The sequence below is a fragment of the Furipterus horrens genome, unplaced genomic scaffold, assembly GCF_987537825.1.
Source record: "Furipterus horrens unplaced genomic scaffold, mFurHor1.1.pri manual_scaffold_2, whole genome shotgun sequence".
NCBI classification, from domain to species: Eukaryota; Metazoa; Chordata; class Mammalia; order Chiroptera; family Furipteridae; genus Furipterus; species Furipterus horrens.
The window spans coordinates 193,830,042-193,850,554 of record NW_028327172.1 but is presented as its reverse complement, the minus strand read 5'-3'; the positions used below and the strand labels follow the sequence as shown (position 1 = coordinate 193,850,554).

The following is a 20,513-nucleotide window of genomic DNA, read 5'->3' as shown; positions in this document are numbered from 1 at the left end:
ATAAGCAGCTCTTTGCTTGATCTAAAGTTAGGAGAATATTCTGTTACTTGAAGCTAAACACAAACTTACTTACAGAGCTCCAGTAAAAAACTTAGGTGGCATATATAAGAGTACTTAGGACTTAAAAAGCAAGAAAACTGTATTTGCTTATGTCTTCAAAAAATATTTAAATTAGAATACTACACTAAAAAAATCAAGTAAACAGGGACTGTGCCTTCAATTGGAAAACCAGACTCCTGAGATCAAAGCCAACAACACTTCCATGGAGAAGAAATGACACAGGGAAGAAATTATTTTCCATTTTTTTCCTCTCTTAACTCTATGTAAAGGGCATTATTACAAATGGTTGTATCAAGAGCCTGCCAAAACAAGCAGGCTGTTTCAGTGTGTTAAGAATACAGCAGCACCCACCTTATCACTCTTGGACTGTCCACTATCACGACCCATGACAAGGTAATTTGTCTTCTTGCTGACATTTCCAGTTACTTTTCCTCCATAACGTTCAATTAGAGACTTGGCTTCGTCTCTTTCAATGGACTCCAGCACTCCTGTGATTACAAATGTAAGACCTTCCAAGCAATTTTCAGCTCCCTAAAAACCAAAATGTTCAAGCAGAGAGGAAATTATATGGTAGCTTTCCAAAAAAATATTTGGCATTAAAACTGCAGGAAGTTGATTTTTCCCATTTGATATCATAAATAATCTCAGCATGGAAAACCATGCCGGAAAGTTACAGCAAATAAGCAGAACCTGAAATTAAATCCTGAGAAATTCTCATGTAGGCTAACTTTTAATAAACTTAAAAAACCAGCAATAGAAAATATACATTCAATACAGTTAGAAAAGCTTATTAAAATTATCTGTTCATACTATTTTCATTATTATTTTTAATATTTAAACTACTAATGAGCTTGTATAACTTTTAAGTAAAATGCTAGATGCAATCCACCTATAGAAATTCTTGCTATTGTTAAGAAAGAAATGCTTCAATGCTGAGAAGCTAAACAAGTTTGAGCTCCTGCCCTTCCCTCTGGCCATTTACCCTGTGATAGTAAATCTAACAGTTTATGCATAACTTAAAAGCAAGACCACACTGTCTCTTGCTTAGAAAGGTAACTTGATAATATACAATACCCTGGCCAAAGTGAGCTGGAGACATTTACTCTTAATTGGAACTGTGTATAGTTATAGACATTTTTTATTTTTGCAATGGTTCAATAAAAAGACATAACCAAGCAAAATGAAAATTATGTAAACCATCCCAAGTTACTTATTACCCTTTGAACAGAGAATTGAATGCAGACTTAAAACAGACTTGAAAAGAAGCTAAACAAAATCCAAAGACTAGCACAATATGAGTTTCATCCTTTACCATCAAGGTGAAGAATCTTTTGAGGGGAAAAAGAAAGAATAGCTCTGAATCAGCTACGAGAGAAAAGGTTTGACTAACAACATCTCAAGGTCCCTTCAAGCCTTATCCCATGATAGTAAATCTAACAACCTGTAAATAACTTAAAGGCAAGATCATATTATCTCGACTGGAAAGATTCTACAATTAAAATTATCTTGTGAACGCTACAAGTACTTAAACTCTTCTCAACAAATTCAAAATAACTTTATAAAACTCAACTTGCAAGCCCCTATCCCACAGCCCAATCATCTATCATGCCCTGAACTATCACCCATTGTGGCTCTGAGTATCTTTTTACCTATCCAATCTCAGCACTTCCAGCTTCCCTCTCTAGAACTTTCCACTCTAGAACTCTCACTGCGAGATCAGCAAACCACCCAATATCCTCAGCCTCTTCTCCAACTGCCCCCATGGCCTTGCCATCACTGAAACCTGACTGTCCCCTAAGGACACCACTGTGCCTCACGTCCTCTCAGGCAGAGGTTTCCATACACCTTGTACAAGAGGCAAGACTGGCAAATATATCACAGTTATAAGAAAATAATTTACTTAAGGTCTTTCCTGGGTTAGAACGTAAGTACCATGAAGGTGAAGAGTCTTGTAACTGCTAGATGCCTCAAAGCCCAGCCCTACTAGGGCTACTTGTAGTTACAAGAAAATTTTTCTAAGTACCAGGCAGTGAGTCATGACAGGAATAAACATCTCCAATTAGTAAATATGGTGACTGCAGCTCTCCTGTCAACTTCGATTATTCTCTGCTGCTGCTGTAAACACAGTGAACACATACATGGACCCACTCGCCAGAGCCTGACCCGACGCCAGGCCTTCTCAGCTCTCTTACCTTTGGGATTTCTTTGGAGCCTAGAGCTTTAGGACCTTCTCGATTTAAGTAACTTCGATAAGCTTGGTAATTAGTGCGTCTCTTTTCAGAATCTTCTGGACTTACAGACTTTATGGATAAGGAAAGGAAATTGAACAAAGTCATGTAAAATTCATGTAAAATTCAAAATACATATTAAAAGTAAACATTAAGTCATTCTGTATTTGGTCCTGAAATTAACACTTTTAGCTACAAAAGTACTCCCCAAACTACACATGCCTGGCTTATAAACATCCCTGCATCAGCCCTTGTCAAACCTTTCTACTCTCCTAAAAGGCACATTATCTTAGAGCAGATTAGGTGCATAAGTCAAGCTGCCAGCCTCAAGCAAAAACATCAAAAGTGTATTTTATAATATGTCAAAGATGCATGTGAATTTTGAATTCTATTTCATAATATATTCATGTAAACTTGATCGCACAAGAAGATGCCCCATGTTTATCCTGGGGCTTTGTGCTCCCCTAGAACAACCTAAATGGCTCTATACCCCTGTGATATACACACCATAGTCTGAGAGTTAATGGCCTCATATGAGCAGCTGGCTCAAACAAGGGGCACACTCTACTCCAAACAGCGGACACATTCTATACGCCACAACCCTCCCTTTTAGGTTTAATCTCTCCTAGTCTATTTCAGGAAATCTTACATTGGTTGCCTCTCAGAAAACCCTGGGGAATTTTGTCCAACTAAAGATCCCTAGACTCACCCCAAGTTTCCAACTCAAAGATATATAGTTATGGATAGAGCATGTGTATTTGTGGGAAAATCATCCTAGATAATTCTAATTCAAAATCCATTACAAAATGATCTCTGCTGTTTTTCTACTTCCTATTTTACATTACTTTTAATTAGTAAACCACCTCAAATATCTTTGACAAAGCACCACAGTATGGTGAGAAGGGTTGCCCAGTTGTGACAAGTGCACGGGGTTCCGCCCAATATAGGGTAGGAGGTGTGACAACCCACCCCGAGAAGGAAAGATAAATAAAACAGTCAGAATGGCAGAATTAATGATTGAAATACCAATCACACAGCTAACCAAAAAGCAAATAAAGGACCTGACTGATGAACAAATAAAGAATCTTTCTGAGGCTCAGTTCAGAGCAATAGTCATAAGGCAGCTTAGAGACCTAACAGCGGGACTTAATCAAGACAGGGAAGGAATGAAGGCTAGTCCTGTTGAAATGAACAAAAATACATATAAGACAAGTGGTGAGGAAGGGAAAGCCAGGGATCAAATCAACAAATCGGAACATAGGGAAGGAACAAACACTCAACCAATGTAGAAAGAGGAAACAAAAAGTGAGGAAAATGAGAAGAGGCTTAGAAACCTATGGGACAGCTATAAGCAAATGAACATTCGAATTATAGGATTGCCGGAGGGTGAAGAAGAACTAGAAATTGAACAATTACACGAAAAAATAATGAAGCAGAACTTCCCTAACTTGGGGAGGGAAATAGACTAACAGGTCCAGGAAGCACAGAGAGTTCCAAAATACTGGACCCAGGGAGAACCACACCAAGACGCATTATAATCAAAATGTCAAATATTAAGGATAAAGAGAGAATCTTAAAAGCAGCACGAGAGAAGAAGAGAATGGTTCCAATAAGACTACCAGCTGATTTCTCAAAAGAAACTGCAGGCCAAGAAGGGACTGGTAAGAAATATTCAAAGTAACGAAAAGCAAAAACCTACAACCACGATTACTCTATCCAGCGAAGCTGTCATTCAGAATAGAAGGGCAGAGAAAGTGCTTCCCGGACAAAGTAAAACTGAAGGAGTTCATTAGACCCAAACCACTATTACATGAGATGTTAAAGGGACTTTTTTAGAGAAAGAGGATCAAAACTATGAACAGTAAAATGAAAACTATATCACAACAACCAACAGCAGAAGCTAGGGAATCGAAACAAAGGCAAACTAAGTAGGCAACGAGAGTGGGAAAAGAAATATAGGTATGGGGAACATATTGGGGGGAGGACAGCAGGGAGAGGGAGAGGGGGAAAAGGGAGGGAGATGATGCAGGAATTAAGAAGCATTAGTAGGAGGGAATGGAGTAGACAGGAAGATGTTGAGAAGAACTATATGCACAACCAATGGACATGGACTAAAAGGGGGTGGTACAATTGGAGGGAGGGGGGCTACTGGGTAGAGGGGAGCAGAAGGAAAAGAAACTGGGACAACTGTAACAGCATAATCAATAAAATTAAATTAAATTAAAAGTTGAGTAACAAAAATAAATCTCTCACAGGGTTGTTGTGAAAATTACATGAGATACCATATGTCTTAGCACAATATCTGATACACTATAAGTACTGGCTAATTTAGCTTATTAATAACCTACATTCAGCAGCAACATCTAAATAAGAAGGCATCTAAAAAGTACTATAATGACTTATAAAATTAGAAATCAAACACGAAAGTAATCAAACCCAGATCAACCCATAGCCCCAACATGATACACTTTTAGAAAATGTCTACCTCTTTTTTAGCAGGAGAACTTTTCATTTTCTTGGGACTTTTTGTCTCTATCAATTCAACAGCATTTTCTTTCCTTTTTGTGGCCACAGGCTCTGCTTCTTTAGAAGAACTCTCTTCCTTTTTATTCATAAGTGCCAGCTTAGAACTAGCTTTAGCAGATGTTTCTCTTCCTTTGTGAGCTGCTGATTTGGAATGTTGCTGAGATTCTTTTGAACTTGCACATTTAGTCTGCTTCTTAGGACTACAGTTCTTTTTTTCATTCTGAAATTGTTCTGTTTTTACTGGGAGGACAGACAAGATTATAACTCATTTTTAGAAAATAATACCCAATGACAAGATTATTTTTTCATTTTTCAATTGAGTAATCTTAGCAACGCGCAATGTCATAAGTGATTTCATAATGTTTACATTAAGATTTTAGTTCTTTATATGGCACATTTACTTTTAAAAATTAAACATTTATATATTACTTCTCTGTATAACCAGTTCAAATTAAGGTCTGTTTTTAAATACAAATTACTCATTAATTGAAATAATATTGTAAACTACATCTAAGAGAACATGGACTTTATTCCTCGGTGATTTGAAATCTACAGATAATCCTCGGTGATTTGAAATTTATAGACGTAAGTTACTGGCTAGAATACGTCACATAAAAACTCTCTAACAGACCTGGCTGGTGTGGCTCAGCTGGCTGAATGCCAGCCTGTGAACCCAAGGGTTGCGGGGTTGAGTCCCAATCAGGGCACACGCCTGGGTTGTGGGCAGGATCCCCAGCTGGGGGAATCTGAGAGGCAACCACACACTGACATTTCGCTCCCTTTCTCCCTCTCCTCCCCTCTCTCTAGAAATAAGTAAAATCTTTAAAAAAAAAAAAAAAGCTTCATAATATAATCTGAAAGCCATAAATCCTAAAATTTCAAGCCTAGAAGTTACTATATGAACAGATTTACTTACAGGATTAAGACCATCTATACTAGCAGATGGTTAAATATCAGAACCTCTAAAAAATAAAACCTACAGACAATCAGCAGGAGAGCTTCAGGTGACCTGAACAACTATGCACAGGGGAACAATTTTTAACATAATTCCTGTTGAGTTCAATTTTTCAGCTGTTTTAGACTTAAATAGGCATGCTGGTTTCAAAACTGCAGTTAGCTTTCTTCTTTCACGTCAAGTTTTTTCTCTACAGCTTATCTTAATGTGACTACTCCAGGCTGGATCCAGTGGTCACATTAGTGCTCTCCTATTGGCTGAGAGCAAATCTCCCTCAAGTGGGGAGGGGTGGGGGGGTGACCTTGGAGACCAGCAACAGGTTCATACTTGCCTAGGCTATTCGGTTACACATGAGACAGTGTGGTGAGAGGTTGTGTGCCATTCTATATAGTGAGTCGTATTCTGAAATGTAGTCCAAGTTCTTGTCTGTATACAAGGAGTTAGCAGAATTTATTTTTTATTTACATATGAACTTATTTCCTTTACTTCAGATCATGTCTGCCTCTGCTATTTCTCATCATACATGCCTAAACAACCTTGATTTGTTTTGTTATATCTGTGACAGTTTCACCATTCCCAAAGGACAAACATCAGCGCATCTGTCAGGCAAGCCTATTTTACATATTTTAAAGTAAAACTTGGTGATCAAGGTAAGTCTTGGGCCCCTCACAAGGTATGCAAGCAGTGTGTCAAGAGTTTACAGATATGGACAAAAGGACATGTGATAAATTGTCATTTGGTATACCTATGGTTTGGTGAGAGCCCAGAGATCATTCAAGTGACTGTTATTTTTGTATAGTGAAAACGTCAGGATAGAACAAGAAAAATAAATGTAAAATAGAGTATCCTAGTCTGCCATCAACTATACGCCCAGTGCCTCATTCAGCTGAAATCCCAGTGCCAGTTTTTATTGAACTACCCTCTTTCGAAAAACAGGAGTATGGTGAAGAACTAAGTGACAGCAACAATGAAGATTTTGAAACTGAAGAAGATTCAGTTCATAAGGGATTTGATCAGCATGAGATGAATGATTTGGCACGAGATTTGGGACTATCCAAAGAGGCTTCAGAGCTCCTAGCATCAGGACTGCACAAGAAAAACTTACTTGAAAAAGGAGCAAAGGCATCCTACTTTCAATCAAGAGAAAGTGCATTTCTGCAGTACTTTCGAAGTGATGGTGGCTTTGTGTATTGCAATAACATACATGGTTTAATGGCGAAACTGGGAATTCCAATCTATAACACAACTGAATGGCAACTGTTTGTTCATCGATAGCTCAAAGAGCTTGAAGTGTGTCCTCCTCCAAAATGGCAACTTATTTGGTGCAGTCTCAATTGGTCATTCAGTTTGTTTTCATGAAGAATATGAAAACATAAAGAGTTTTGCAATATCACAAGTACAACTGGATCATCTGTGTTGACCTTAAAATGGTCTGTTTCCTTCTTGGTTAGCAACGTGAATACACCAAGTATCCCTGTTTTCTGTGTATTTGAAACAGCAGAGCTCCAGAGAAGCATTGGGTGGAGTCAAATTGGCCTCCAAGATCTGAACTCAAACCTGGTGATCCAAACATTCTACATGAGCCATTTGCTAACAGAAAGAACATTATATTCCCACCTCTGCACATAAAACTGGGTCTCATGAAGGAATTTTTTAAAACTTGGCCAACTGAAGGAGACTGTTTCAAGTGTATCATTTTGGCATTTCCTAGCCAGTCATTTGAAAAGATAAAATACCTTACTATGTATGTTTGGTAGCAGAACTTTACTACTTGTACACAACTTGACTTACAGTAACATTATATAGCCTTTAAATGAATAAAATAACTAAATAAACAGTATATTTAGGTAATTTTTTCTTTACTTTCCTTTGTATGTACATTTAGTATAATTTTTGGGACAAAGGGAGAGTATCCTATACCTTAAAAAGTTGACATGATAGAGAAAAATGGGTCATTTTTGGATTCAGGTGCCAAAAATTAGTCTAAAACAAGTGTCAGATCTAACTCAACAAAAATTGTGTTCCCCAGTGAGTCCACTCTATGAGCTTGAAACATCTAGTTCTTTGTCTTTATATTGATGTTCACGTGTTGCACTACTATACTTGGAAATTAACATACAATCAAGAGCTGTAAAACATTTCTCTCAATGATCATGAAGCAGATATGTATCCTGCACCATCTAATTACCTAAATAGCTTTCAAAGTATCTAAGTAGAACATGCTCCAATATTCCTATGAAATAAACTCTACTTAACGATATTAGGGAATTATTAAATTGGTTCCTTAAATAAGATTACCATAAATTTTCTTCTATAAAGATAAATGTTGCAGCTTACTTTTTTTCTGCTAGTATTACCTTTATAAGGATATTTATGTTTTTCTGCTTTAGTTAAATTGTCCTGGACAGATGAAAATGCTTCTCTCTCTTCTGGGTCCTTTAGAGCCTAAGGAAAATTTAAAAGTGTCAAATGTGACAAATAATAGATAACGATTATCACAAAATATGTTAACATGGACCAAAACTTTTAATTTATGAATTTTAAGATTAAGGGCCATCTTCCAAAATAGCAAGACAATACAAAAAAATTTCACTCATTCATCTACAGAATTTCTGAGGCAAATGAAAACATGTTTTTTATTACTTTCAATTTTACAGATGAGAAAACAAATGAATGAAAAGGGTATAAAAAACACATTCTATAAAAAATTATCCCAGTTCTTCCCAAGTTGTGAGTCTTTCATCTCAATTCTCAAACTGTTGGCATTATGAGGTTAAAAACTAAAATATAGGAAGGAAAGAAGGGGAAGGGACTGGTCAGGAAGTATGCATGAACGACGCATGGACATGGAAGACAGGGTGGGACCTGACTGTGGGAGTGGGGGGTGGGCTTGATGGAGGAGGGCAAAGGGGGAAAACTGGGGACAACTGTAACAGAATAACAATAAAAAATATTTTTTAAAGAAACACCCTGGCAAAAAAAAAAAAAAACACTAAAATATAAACCCAAAAGACTACATTAAAAACAATCTAAAGCTCAAAAGAAAAATAAGAGAACACTTTCTCAAAAGAGAAGAAAAACATCCATTCTCTCTCCACTGCTCTGAGAACTCCCTTTTACAAAGAGGTCACAATTGAGGTTTGTGACACAGTATTTGTTTTTAAAATAATTATAATTTGAATGTCTTTAAATGGAGTAAGGCTTTGCAAATGATGAAGTCCCCACCACCCACTAGTGTCTTACATCTGAATGCTGTAAAATATTTTTAAATAGTCAGGTAGTGATATTGACAATATCAACAACGGGATTCAAAATAAGTAAGTCTCGTCGACGTCGTCGTCGTCGTCGGCAGCCGTCCGTCTCGAGAGACGATGGCGTAGCTTCCTGAGAGTCTATCTGCACCGCCGAGAATGGCTGTGCAGTCCGATTCGGGAGTGACAATCCCTGCCGCACTTGGTACAGGTGAAGGCAGATGGCTGTTGTTGCTGCTGCTGACGCTGCTTCCGCCTCGATCTTTTCTGGACCGCCTCCTTGTTGCGCGCAGCCTCCGCGCGTGACGTACCTTGCCTGACCGCGAGCCTCCAGGCTAGGCGGTCGTCTGCTTGAACTTCCCATGTGTTGAGATTGATGGAGCATTGTGTCATGTCCTTTTTGCAGATGTCTTTGAACCGCAGTTTTGGGCGCCCTGTCATCCTCTTGCCTTCTGCTAGCTCGCCGTAGAGGAGGTCTTTGGGGATACGGCCTGCATCCATTCTTTTGACATGGCCGAGCCACCTGAGGCGTCTCTCGCTAAGAACTGCATGCAAACTGCTCATATTGGCTCGCTTCAGCACCTCGGTGTTGGGGACCTTATCCTGCCAGGCGACATGCAGGACGCGTCGCAGGCACCTCATGTGGAAGCTGTTGAGTTTCCTTTCGTGCCTTGCGTAGGTGGTCCACGTCTCGCTGCCATAGAGGAGAGTGCTGAGTACGCAGGCTTGGTAGATGCGCAGTCTGGTTTTCTCAGTGAGGCTGGAATTGTTCCACGCTCGCCGGTTCAGTCTGGCCATAACTGTGGCTGCCCTGGCGATTCTCCGGTTGACCTCCAAGTCAACTGACAGAGAGCTCGAGATGGTGGACCCGAGGTAAGTGAAGTCGTTGACAACCTCCAGGGTGTACCCGTCGATGGTGATGCATGGGGGAGTCCCCGTGCCTTGAGCCATAACATTCGTCTTCGTCAGGCTGATGGCTAGTCCGAACTCCTTGCATGCGTGGGAAAGGCAAGTGACTAGCTGCTGGAGTCCCTCTTCGGAGTGTGATGTCAAAGCTGCGTCGTCGGCGAAGAGCATCTCACGGATGAGCACCTCTTTGACTTTGGTCTTGGCTCGTAGACGGGCCAGGTTGTAGAGCTTGCCATCAGATCTGGTGTGAATGAAGACACCCTCGCTGCAGTCCTTAAAGGCGTATTGGAGGAGCATGGAGAAGAAGATTCCGAACAGCGTAGGCGCGAGGACGCAGCCCTGCTTTACTCCGCTGCTGACTGGGAAGGCCTCAGAGGTTGCGCCGTTGTAGGACACCGTGCTGTGCATGTTGTCGTGAAAGGACATGACCACAGCAAGCAGATGTGGTGGACAGCCAATCTTCCGTAGCAAGCTGAAGAGTCCGCTTCGACTGACCAGATCAAACGCCTTCGTGAGGTCAATAAAGGCGAGGTAGAGTGGTTTACGCTGCTCGTGACACTTCTCCTGCAGCTGGCGTAGGGAGAAGATCATGTCCACTGTTGATCGGCCAGCTCTGAAGCCACACTGGGACTCTGGGTAGACGCGGGAAGCAAGGGTCTGCAGGCGGGCAAGAGCGACCCGGGCGAATACTTTGCCGACGACGCTGAGGAGAGAGATGCCCCGGTAGTTGTTGCAGTCGCTGCGGTCTCCTTTGTTCTTGTACATGGTGATAATGTTGGCGTCTCTCATATCCTGGGGGATGTAACCCTCCTTCCAGCAGAGACAGAGTAGATGGTGGAGCGACTGTAGCAGGACTGGTTTCCCGCTCTTTAGGATTTCTGGAGGGATTCCGTCGCTTCCTGGTGCTTTCCCGCAAGCGAGGCGGTCGATGGCTTTGCCGAGCTCTGCCGCAGTAGGTGGGGTGTCTAGCTCCTCCATGACTGGTAGGTCTGGGATGGCGTTAAGAGCAGTGTCTGTTACGGTGTTCTTCGTTGCGTACAGCTCGAGGTAGTGCTCGGTCCACCGCCGCATTTGCTGTTCCTGGTCAGTGATGACCTCACCTGTCTTGGACTTAAGGGGGGCGATCTTGGAGGGGATTGGGCCTGTTGCCTTCTTGATACCCTCATACATTCCTCGTGCGTTGCCTATATCGGCGGCTTCCTGAATGCTTCTGCACAGGTTTAGCCAATAGGTGTTGGCACAGTGGCGGGCGGTCTTCTGGACTTTGTTCCTGGCAGCCCGTAGAGCTTGAAGTGTACTGGGAGTGGGCGTGACCTTGTAAACCAGTAGGGCCTTCCTCTTAGCCTCGATCACGGGTTCCATTTCTTCCCAGTGAGCCTCGTACCAGTCAGCGTTCTTCCGCTCTTTCTTCCCGTAAGCAATAATGGCGGAGTTGTATATGGCGTCGCGGAGACGTGGCCAATTGGATTCGATAATGTCATCTGCCGCCACTCCCTCGCCGAGTGCATCTTCCATCTTGTTGATGAATTGCTGGGTCTTAACTGGGTTGCTGGCACAACTGGTGTTGATGCGTGGGCGACCCTTCATCTTGGAGTGGTGCAACCTCTTCGGCATTATGCGCACCTTGCTTACCACGAGGGCATGGTCCGTGTCGCAGTCTGCACTGTGGTAGCTGCGGGTGAGGAGGGTGCTGCCAATATCCGTTCTTCTGGTGATGACGAGGTCAAGCTGGTGCCAATGACGGGAGCGGGGGTGCCTCCATGACACCTGGTGGATCTCTTTGCACTTGAAGAATGTGTTTGTCACACACAGGCCGTGGTGACACAAAAGCTCAAGCAGTCGCTGACCATTCTCATTGATCTTTCCTCTCCCAAAGTTTCCGAGGCAGGTGGGCCAGGCCATGTGGTCGGCTCCTACTCTTGCGTTGAAGTCTCCAAGGAGATAGAGAGCGTTACTTCTGGGAATCTTGGATAACGCTTCGTCCAGTGCATGGTAGAACTGTTCTTTCTCTTCGGTGGTGGCGCAGAGGGTTGGGGCATACGCGCTAAGAATGCTGACTGGGCCAAAAGTTGTTGACAATCGGAGGGTAAGTAATCTCTCTGTGCCTCCTGTGGGTGGCTCTATGGAGTTAACAAGCGTGTTCTTCACAGCGAACCCAACACCGTGCTGTCTTGGTTGGTCCGGAGACTTCCCTTGCCAGTAGAAGGTGTAGTTGGTTTCTCTGATAGTTCCGTTGTCGGCCAACCGGGTCTCCTGTAGAGCCGCAATGTCGATGTTTAGTCGTGCCAGTTCCCTATCGATGACAGCGGTTTTCCTGGCACCCTTGATCCACGGAAGGTCTGCAGTAAGTCCGGGGCACATGGTCCTGATGTTCCAGCTAGCGAGGCGAAGAGCCGGAGGCTTCTTTCTTGTTGTTTGCTTGGAATTAACTGGTGCGGGTGTTTTGTGGCCCACTTTTCGAGAGGCGCCTCTCTGATCCCCACGCACCCAGTGGGGCAGGCGAGCCATGGCGAGACGGTAGCTGTCCAGTGAGGTGCGATGACCTCTCCCACCGTCAGAGGAGACCCCTGGCGCTCGTTTCCTTCGCCAATCGGATGAGCTGATAACCGGTATCTGTCTCCTCCCGTGTTGAGTCGACATCTTGCGATGACGCTGGAGTGTCCTCTCAAGTGAAACTGAAGCTACAGAGCCTGGGCAGGGTGATATGGAGGGTCTGCTGTTGCCCATGCAGCAGACCCCCCCTCTCTTCGCAGCTGAAGGGTCCAAGGGAAAGACGGAGTCAATACAGCTTGGCTTCAGGTGCGCCGCAGGAGTTGCCGGTGTTGACTACAACGTCAAACCGCCTTAGGGACTCCAGCTCCGGATTTTCTGTCGGGGTTTACTCCCTTAGCCTTTCCCCTGAAGAGGTATGCCGCAAGGCAGCGGAGGTTTTTTGGGGTCAGAGTTTTCCTTCTCTGATTTTAGAGATGTCCTTCCTCTTTCCTCCTTTACAGTCTTGAGGGCAGCATTTACAGGCTAAAATAGAAAACTGGCAGTGTAACCTTCTAAGCAGATACTACCAATACCCTGCTTGGGTATACTCACCCAACAATAAACATCTCTTAAATGTCCTCCAAGTGCCATGCCTCGAATTAGTAAATGGCAGTGCAATGGCAGCCAAACATTTGGATCAGTTTCACTAAGTAAACCACCAACACAAGTAGGTTTTTAAAACAATAGAATAGTGTCTCATTTTATTAAAAATAATAACTATTTTTAAGCAACTTACCAGCAACACTGAATAAAAAAAAACCTGGCTGTGTTTCCCACTGTTTCAACTGCTCCTCAGCTGGCTTTAACACAGCAGTATCCTGACTGGCGGCCTGAGTTAAGACTTGAAGAACAACAGTGCTGGCACTACTGAGATCCATGGAAACCAATTGACTCAGTCCGAATAGCCCGGCTCTCCAGCTTCCACTGTCCAACACGAAGTGGCGTCGGTTGGTCCCGCGCCCCACGCTTGCAAGTCCACGCGCCGCCGCCCACTGATGCCGAAAGCGGCTTCTAGGAACGTGCCATGTTCTGAGTCTAAGTAAGTCTAATCTTTTGATAATCAAGTGCTTAAAAAAAAATCTTGATGCTTTTAAAGATTTCCAAACATACACTCATCCTTTGAGACAGCCCTAATATAGACTTTAAAGTTAACTAATTAGAAATGGAAAAGTTGTGCTTCCCAAAGACAGTAAATATTAAACGTTAGGTTCCACAGGAATCTTTAGAAGCATTATTCTCAGAATAAGTACATAAGAACCCCTTTGTGACACAGTAAGCAGAAGTTGAAATTCATTGTTTTGGGCAACAGGGTTCTGGTTGGTTTTGGCTCTATGGACCTTCCTTTGGGAAGAATAAGTTCTTTAAAGAGCTTCCCCCAAAACATGTTTATAAATTAAAACAATTTAGCTTCTTTCTAGAAGAGTTACTCATGGTTCTATCTCCAGAGCTTAGAATACACTGGAATGAAAGGGGACACTGATCTGCACTGTATATTCAGAGTGCAAGGAGGCCAGTACACACGTCACCTTTTGGTTCTTAGGTTCTTCATCCAACATGGCTAACGTTCTGGCAAACTCTTCATCTTCATGCAGTTGTCTCTCCAGCTGTAAAAAGTGTCAACAGAGTGAGCTGCTTTTTGCCTTTTTGTAAATGAAAGTTTTTAAACATTTGATCCATGATAAACAGAAGAAGCTGGAAAACATTTTCCAGAAAGTAACTATGACATTTTTCCATTTAATATTAACAGTTAAATATCACAGGTTTGTTTCACTAAGCCACATTAGATTTCAGAACAAATACATCTACTTTTGCAAGCATGATAGATGAATTGAGCATGTTTTTAAAGCCATATTGCTCACCTGCAAAGTTTAAAATCTACAGTTTTTTCTTAATGGTCCTAACACAACACAGATCTCTTATTTCTAATTATTTTAAACTCTAGAAAAAGCTCTGAAAAGAATCTCATCCTAATAGGAAAATAATAGTCTGGAAGGCACAAAAAAGATGGAATCTAAGAAATCAGGAAAATTATAGTTTTTCTCTTCACACAATAATAAGCTATATACAAATATAATTATCACTTATATTATCAAATTCCTACTTTCAATTACTAATTCAAATATATCTGTTCTGACTTTTGAAAATTTAAGTCATCATGTCAGAAGTTTTCCTACCATGCTAAATGTTAGCACATAGACATTCCAGTTACCCTTGCTGTTATTTTCAAATATTTTCACTTTCGGCAAAATGGAGCTCTTCCAGAAATGAATGTATAACAGTGGAATACATTTCTCATTAGAAACTAAATGTTTTTATGCCCCCTGATAAAATGACCTAGTATAATATTGAACAAAGGCATCCCTATATTACTCGAACAAATGACCTCAAAATCCACCCAATCCTAAAAAGGCTTAGAAAGTGGCATAAGTCTGATGAGGAGATGGTAACCAAGCCTTTCTTATTAATAAATGAACTAAATCAAACTACGCAGAACTATAAGCCAGACAAATGCACATCAGTATATTCTGTTATTATTTCCTTACCATAACCTGAACTACACATCTAATTGCTAAAAAGAATATGAAAAACTTCACCATAAAAAGGTCCTTCAAACTCTAAACCTCCAGTGGCCCTGCAAGAATTTCTGGTTGAACCCTAACCTGTTTTTCCAAAATTTCACACTTCTAGCACTGAGGATTCTAGATGATTTAGATGACAGAAGAGAAGAAATTTAAATACTTCTATCAAACAGTCATTATTGGTGATTATGACATCATGTATTAAAAAGTCTTATGCTTTAATACAATGTTTAGCACAACAGATGGTGTTTAACATACTGTCTACACACTCACTGATTTATTTAGATACTGACTTAGGTATTTAACTAAAGGAATAAACAAAGAGGTGAAAGTGAAGGGAAAAAGGAAGAGAAAAAAGAACTTGTATTAAAAGGGATAATCAGGAAAGATATCATCATTCACTAACACCCTAAAAATTATTCCTGAGACTAATAAATTACTCAAATAAGATTCTGAAAGAACGTAATAGGAATAAGAAAATAGGGACTTGTGACACAGAGTACCACACCTGGTTTGGAAAGGACAGGGAAAGCCTCCAGTATTTGGCACAGGTAAGAAGTCAGGTCCCCAAAAATTACTTCACAATTTTACCGAGACCATTTGTGAGATCTTGAGTCATGCGGATACCTGGTTTGTAGTTTGTGTAATCCAGTGTAATCAAATAAGATGGAACAAAGATTCTGAAAACACGAACTGTAAACTGTCAAATTCATAAAATACGAACAAATCCGTTATGTTCCAGAAGACCAGAATACTATTCTCTCACAACATGCCAAGCACTAAAATGAGCAGTGATGGCACAACAGCTGAATGAGACATAACAACCCTCATCAGTGTGGGGGACAGACAGGCATGGGGAGATGTGGGAAGCAGACAGGCTTGGTTTAAGAGACTCTGACCCCTGTGCCGAGCCGCCCCCAGCTGGGCCCTTAGCCAGCAGGTTGTCTCCCAGGCCTGCTCTGAATCTCACCCTCCGGGGGATTTTAAAGATAGAATAGAAATACAAAGTGGCTTTTAAGGGAAAGGGAACCTGCTCTGTTTTTCTCTGTACAGCCTCAAATCCTTGTCAGTAAAATGTGAAGAACAGAACGATTAAGTAAGAGGAAGTGCTTTTGAACCTTGTGTAAAATACCTGGATGTTCCAACCCTGTACTGATCTGCACTTCCCTTTCACTCCCTACCATTTGGGGAAGTGCTGCATATTTCCCTTAAGTACTTCCGCATGTGGAAAGTGGATAAAAACCCTGGATAATAAAGAAAAGGGGGCGATTTTCCACTAGAGAAAACCCCCTCCCTTCCTTCCTCTGATGGAGAGTGTCTGAGTAGTTTCTTCATCCACTCCGAGGGACCCAGAGTCTCTCTCACGTGAGTGAAGTTTACAGCCTATATGTCAGAAGACATTTAAACAGCAATTCTAACAAATAGTACTAGAAGCTACAATGAGGTACCATAGAGTACGCAGGAGGGGTTTCTAATATGGTTTAGGGAATATGAGAAAGAGACACTGAAGCTAATAAACAGAAAGGGGGTTCAAGCAGAAGGCACCAAAGAGTGGAACCTCTGACAGATGAACACTTTATTTGGCTCCCATAAACACCAAGCTTTCCTCGTTTCCCTACTTCACTAGCCACTCCTTCTTTCTTTTTTTTTTTTTTTTACTGATTTTAGCAAGAGGGGAAGCAAGGGAGGAAAGAGAGGGAAAGAAACATCGATGTGAGAGAGAAAATCGGTTGCCTCTCACATGAGCTCTTCTCCTCCTCCTCCCTGACAAGAGCTCAATCCTGATGTTTCTCCACGAACTTTCTCTACCCATGATCTCATTCAGATGCTAGTGATTCCCAAATATGCATCTTCAGCTCAGACTTTGCCCCTGAGCTCCAGATTCCACTATCCAAGCACCCACTCTGCATCTCCATTTGGAAGCCTATCAAGTATCTCAAACTTAACACATCCAAACAGAATTCTTGATTTCTCTGTGCCAGTGCCCCAGCCTTAATAAATGGATATTCAGTCACTCAAGCCAAAAAAACATGGGGTCTATCTTTGAATCTTCTTTTTCTCTCCTACCTACATCCAGTCTACCAGTGACAACTCGAAGGTTGCATCTTCAGAGCACAGATTATAACCACTTCGCACTACCTCTTCCATCTCCATCCTGGTGCAAGCCAACCCAGCCTCTCACCCACCTACCCCATCAGAGCAGTGTCCAAACTGATCTGCTTTTGCTCGTGTCCCACCCTGGTTCATTAGCCTCACAGCAGCCAGAAGAATTTTCTTTTAAGATTCATCAGTTCATGTCACATCTATTCAACACTCCAATGGCTTCTCATCTCAGAAATTAAAATCCAAAGTCTGTACCATCCCAAGTCCTTTTGGTACATACTGAAGACCTATCCTGACTTAAGAGTATTTGCTGCTGGCCACTTCTCAAACTCATCAAACGCAGTCTCTTCTATCTGAGGATGCCTGCACCTGCTGTTCTCTCTGTTTAGAGAAAATCTTCCTCCAGGTAGAAGGTTCACCCATGGTTCACCAGTATCACTTCATTCTGTGCCCCGAAATCACTTCCTCAGAGAGGCCTTCCGACCCCTCTACATAAAACAGAATACTCATTCTCTTTCCAGTCGGCACCAGGCCATGGGCATCTCCCAGGACAACTGGCAGAAGCTCCGTAAGACTGGGGGCAAGAGCAAGCCCCACCACAAGAAGCGAAAATATGAGCTGGGACCCCAGCTGCCAGCACTAATCTGGCCCACTGCCCCATGCACACAGACCACATGAGAGGAGGAAACAAGTACCACGCCCTGAGGCTAGACACGGGCAACTTCCGCTGGGGCTCCGACGTGAAACAAGGACTTTTGATGTGGTCTGCAGTGAATCCAACAAAAAACAGGTGCACACCAAGCCCCGAGCAAAGAACAGTGTGGTGCTCACTGCAAGCACACCATACCAACTATGGTACGTGTGCCTCTAGGCACTGCTTCTGGGCCGCAGAAAGGAGGCCAAGCTGACTCCTGAGGTGGAAGAGATGTTAAACAAAAAACGATCAAAGAAAATTCAGAAGAAGTATAATGAAAGGAAAAAGAATGCCAAAATCAGCAGCGCTCCAGAGAAGCAGTTCCAGCAGGGGAAGCTTCTGGCCTGCATCCTCCAGGACCAGGCCCATGCGGCCCAGTGGGTGGCTAAGTGCCGGAGGGCAAGCAGCTGCGGCTCTGAGGAAAATCAAGGCCCAGAAGGCAAATCCTCTTCCCCCCTATCTTAGCTCATGTAATACAGGTGTTTATTCTAAAATATACTCATAATCCTACTGATCACCCTAAAATTATCCCTTCAGTTTTCTTCATAGCACTTATAATGACCTAACCTTTTTAACCACAGTATCCGAACACCTAGAACTGTGCCAGGCACTCAGTAAGTGCTCAACAAATACTTATTGAATAAATATATAGGTTTACTGTTCAAGAGAGCACTCTGAATTAGAAACAGATTTAGGGGTTATCAGTATATCTATACTGATCAAAGCCACAGAAGCAAATGAGGTCATCCACAACGAAGAGTTATGACCAAATTGAATTATTTTAACTATATTAAACAAGGCTTCCATTCAAAGAAATGTAATAATAAGTCTCTAAATAAATTATGCCCTGCTGTTATCATTTATTTTATGTAAATTTAGATTTTTATGTTAGATTTTTATTTATTTTACACATTACTCTTACAATGAGGCTCAATCCAGAACTAGCCTAGAACAATCTTTTTTTTTTTAATTCACACCTGAGGATATAGTTAATGATTTTTGCGGGGGCGTGGGGGGGCTGATGTGAGAGAAAAACATCAATCAGTTGCCTGCCATACAAACTCCAACCAGGGATTGAACCCATCACCTAGGTATGTGCCCTGACAGGACTCAAATCTGCAACCTTTCAGTTGAAGGGACAATGCTCCAACCAACTGAGCCACTGGCCAGGGGACCTAGAACAATCTTGATTGTTTACCAGGATGGACTAAATAACAAGTCAGAACATCACATTGTTAATGATAGATAAACAAAATGACAATACCTCTGCATCTTCATCAAGTTGCAATTGCTTGGCAATGGCTTCATCATTTAATCTGGAATCATTTGCATTTTGTGAAGGCTGTATGTCAGAAAAATCAAGCAAGATCAGCATAAGCCTTAAGTTAAAAGTGCTTTCTCTTGACTGCAGCTGATTAAATACACCAGTGAGAATTAAGTGAATCAGTAGTGAAATAGTCAGTCTCAATGGACACCAGCCAGAAAGTCATGGTTCTCGCTTATTCTATTAAATGTTCAAGGAAAGCACCCCCCACCCTGCCCCCAGAAAACTACCTGTAGACTAGTTTCTTGGCTTAAGAAGTAGTCTAGAACACTGGCAAACCAATACGTGAGACTGTTACGTTGTCCTATGGAGGCGCTGATGAAATCAACAACCACACACCATTCAGCAGCCTTTAACTGGGGACTACTTTCACTATAATTTATCTTTATTTCTGTCTCCTAAATTTGCAGAGAAAGGTGAATCCAACATCAGCCAAGGTAGAGCATATCAAAAGTGTAACACAGGTAGGCTCTAGTTATAAGTTATGTACTTATTAACCTCATTTGGGAACAAATTTAGTGTCCAGTTTTGTATGGCTGAGATCAATAGTGAAATGAGTATGCATTCTGAGTAATTAACTTAAATTCTAAGAATTATAATTTTTTCTTACAACTTAAATAATCTTTCCCCACTTTCAAATATAAAAAAATTAGTCTAACTTCCTTTTCTTCTAAAATGATGGCAGTACATTTTTCCCATAATCATAGGAAAATTGTTTTCACCGATAAAATATGTTGGCCTACTATAACATCCAAATTTCTCCTCTTATTAATAACAGTATATTAACATTCTTCAACATTCCTGAACATTCTTACTTACATGTAAAATACTCACCTCTTTTCTTTTGCTTGCCACCATCTTCTTCTCTGATCTTTGGACACTTGCAGTTCCAAAATAATCAAGCACTGATGTGGGGGTAAGTTTTATTGGTGATAAAGGCTTATTCTTGGTCTTAGTGCTTTCTTCATTCTTTTTCATGGTTGATGCTCCAAGATAACTATTTGTAGATCCTCCATTCTCTTTTGATTTAGAGGCTGCCTTTTTACACGTGAAGTCATCTTCTTCATCTTAAATGGAATATAACCAAATATTGTTTGATAAAACATCAATTCCAATTATATCAAGCAACCACTTCCACCAGCTTTTTTATTTGGTTCAGTGATTCACAAGAGAAAATGCCTTTTGCTTTGGCCTAATAACAAACCCAATAAAAACAAAAATCTAAACGGTAATCATGAAGACTAGGGTACTGTGGAGGTGGGAAGGCTGGCTTCATAAGCTGGTGTGTAAGGCCACATATGGAGTGGGTCTTAGTTCCCCTCAAGTACTCCGTCTCTAAATCAGGAGCATTT

The 20,513-nt window shown here is 41.5% G+C and overlaps 1 protein-coding gene across 1 annotated transcript in view; it reads right to left on the bottom strand.

Annotated features, from left to right (window-relative positions):
- LOC150020224 (replication factor C subunit 1) overlaps nucleotides 1-20,513 on the bottom strand; it is a 57,797-nt gene that overhangs the window by 20,356 nt on the left and 16,928 nt on the right. Inside the window, exons 5-11 of the mRNA XM_090267392.1 lie at nucleotides 19,996-20,228; nucleotides 19,102-19,179; nucleotides 13,988-14,065; nucleotides 8,127-8,214; nucleotides 4,774-5,054; nucleotides 2,253-2,360; nucleotides 412-591 (exon numbers count right to left, since the gene is read on the bottom strand). Coding sequence (XP_090123518.1) covers nucleotides 412-591; nucleotides 2,253-2,360; nucleotides 4,774-5,054; nucleotides 8,127-8,214; nucleotides 13,988-14,065; nucleotides 19,102-19,179; nucleotides 19,996-20,228 — 1,046 coding nt within the window. The remainder of the gene's footprint in view (nucleotides 1-411; nucleotides 592-2,252; nucleotides 2,361-4,773; nucleotides 5,055-8,126; nucleotides 8,215-13,987; nucleotides 14,066-19,101; nucleotides 19,180-19,995; nucleotides 20,229-20,513) is intronic.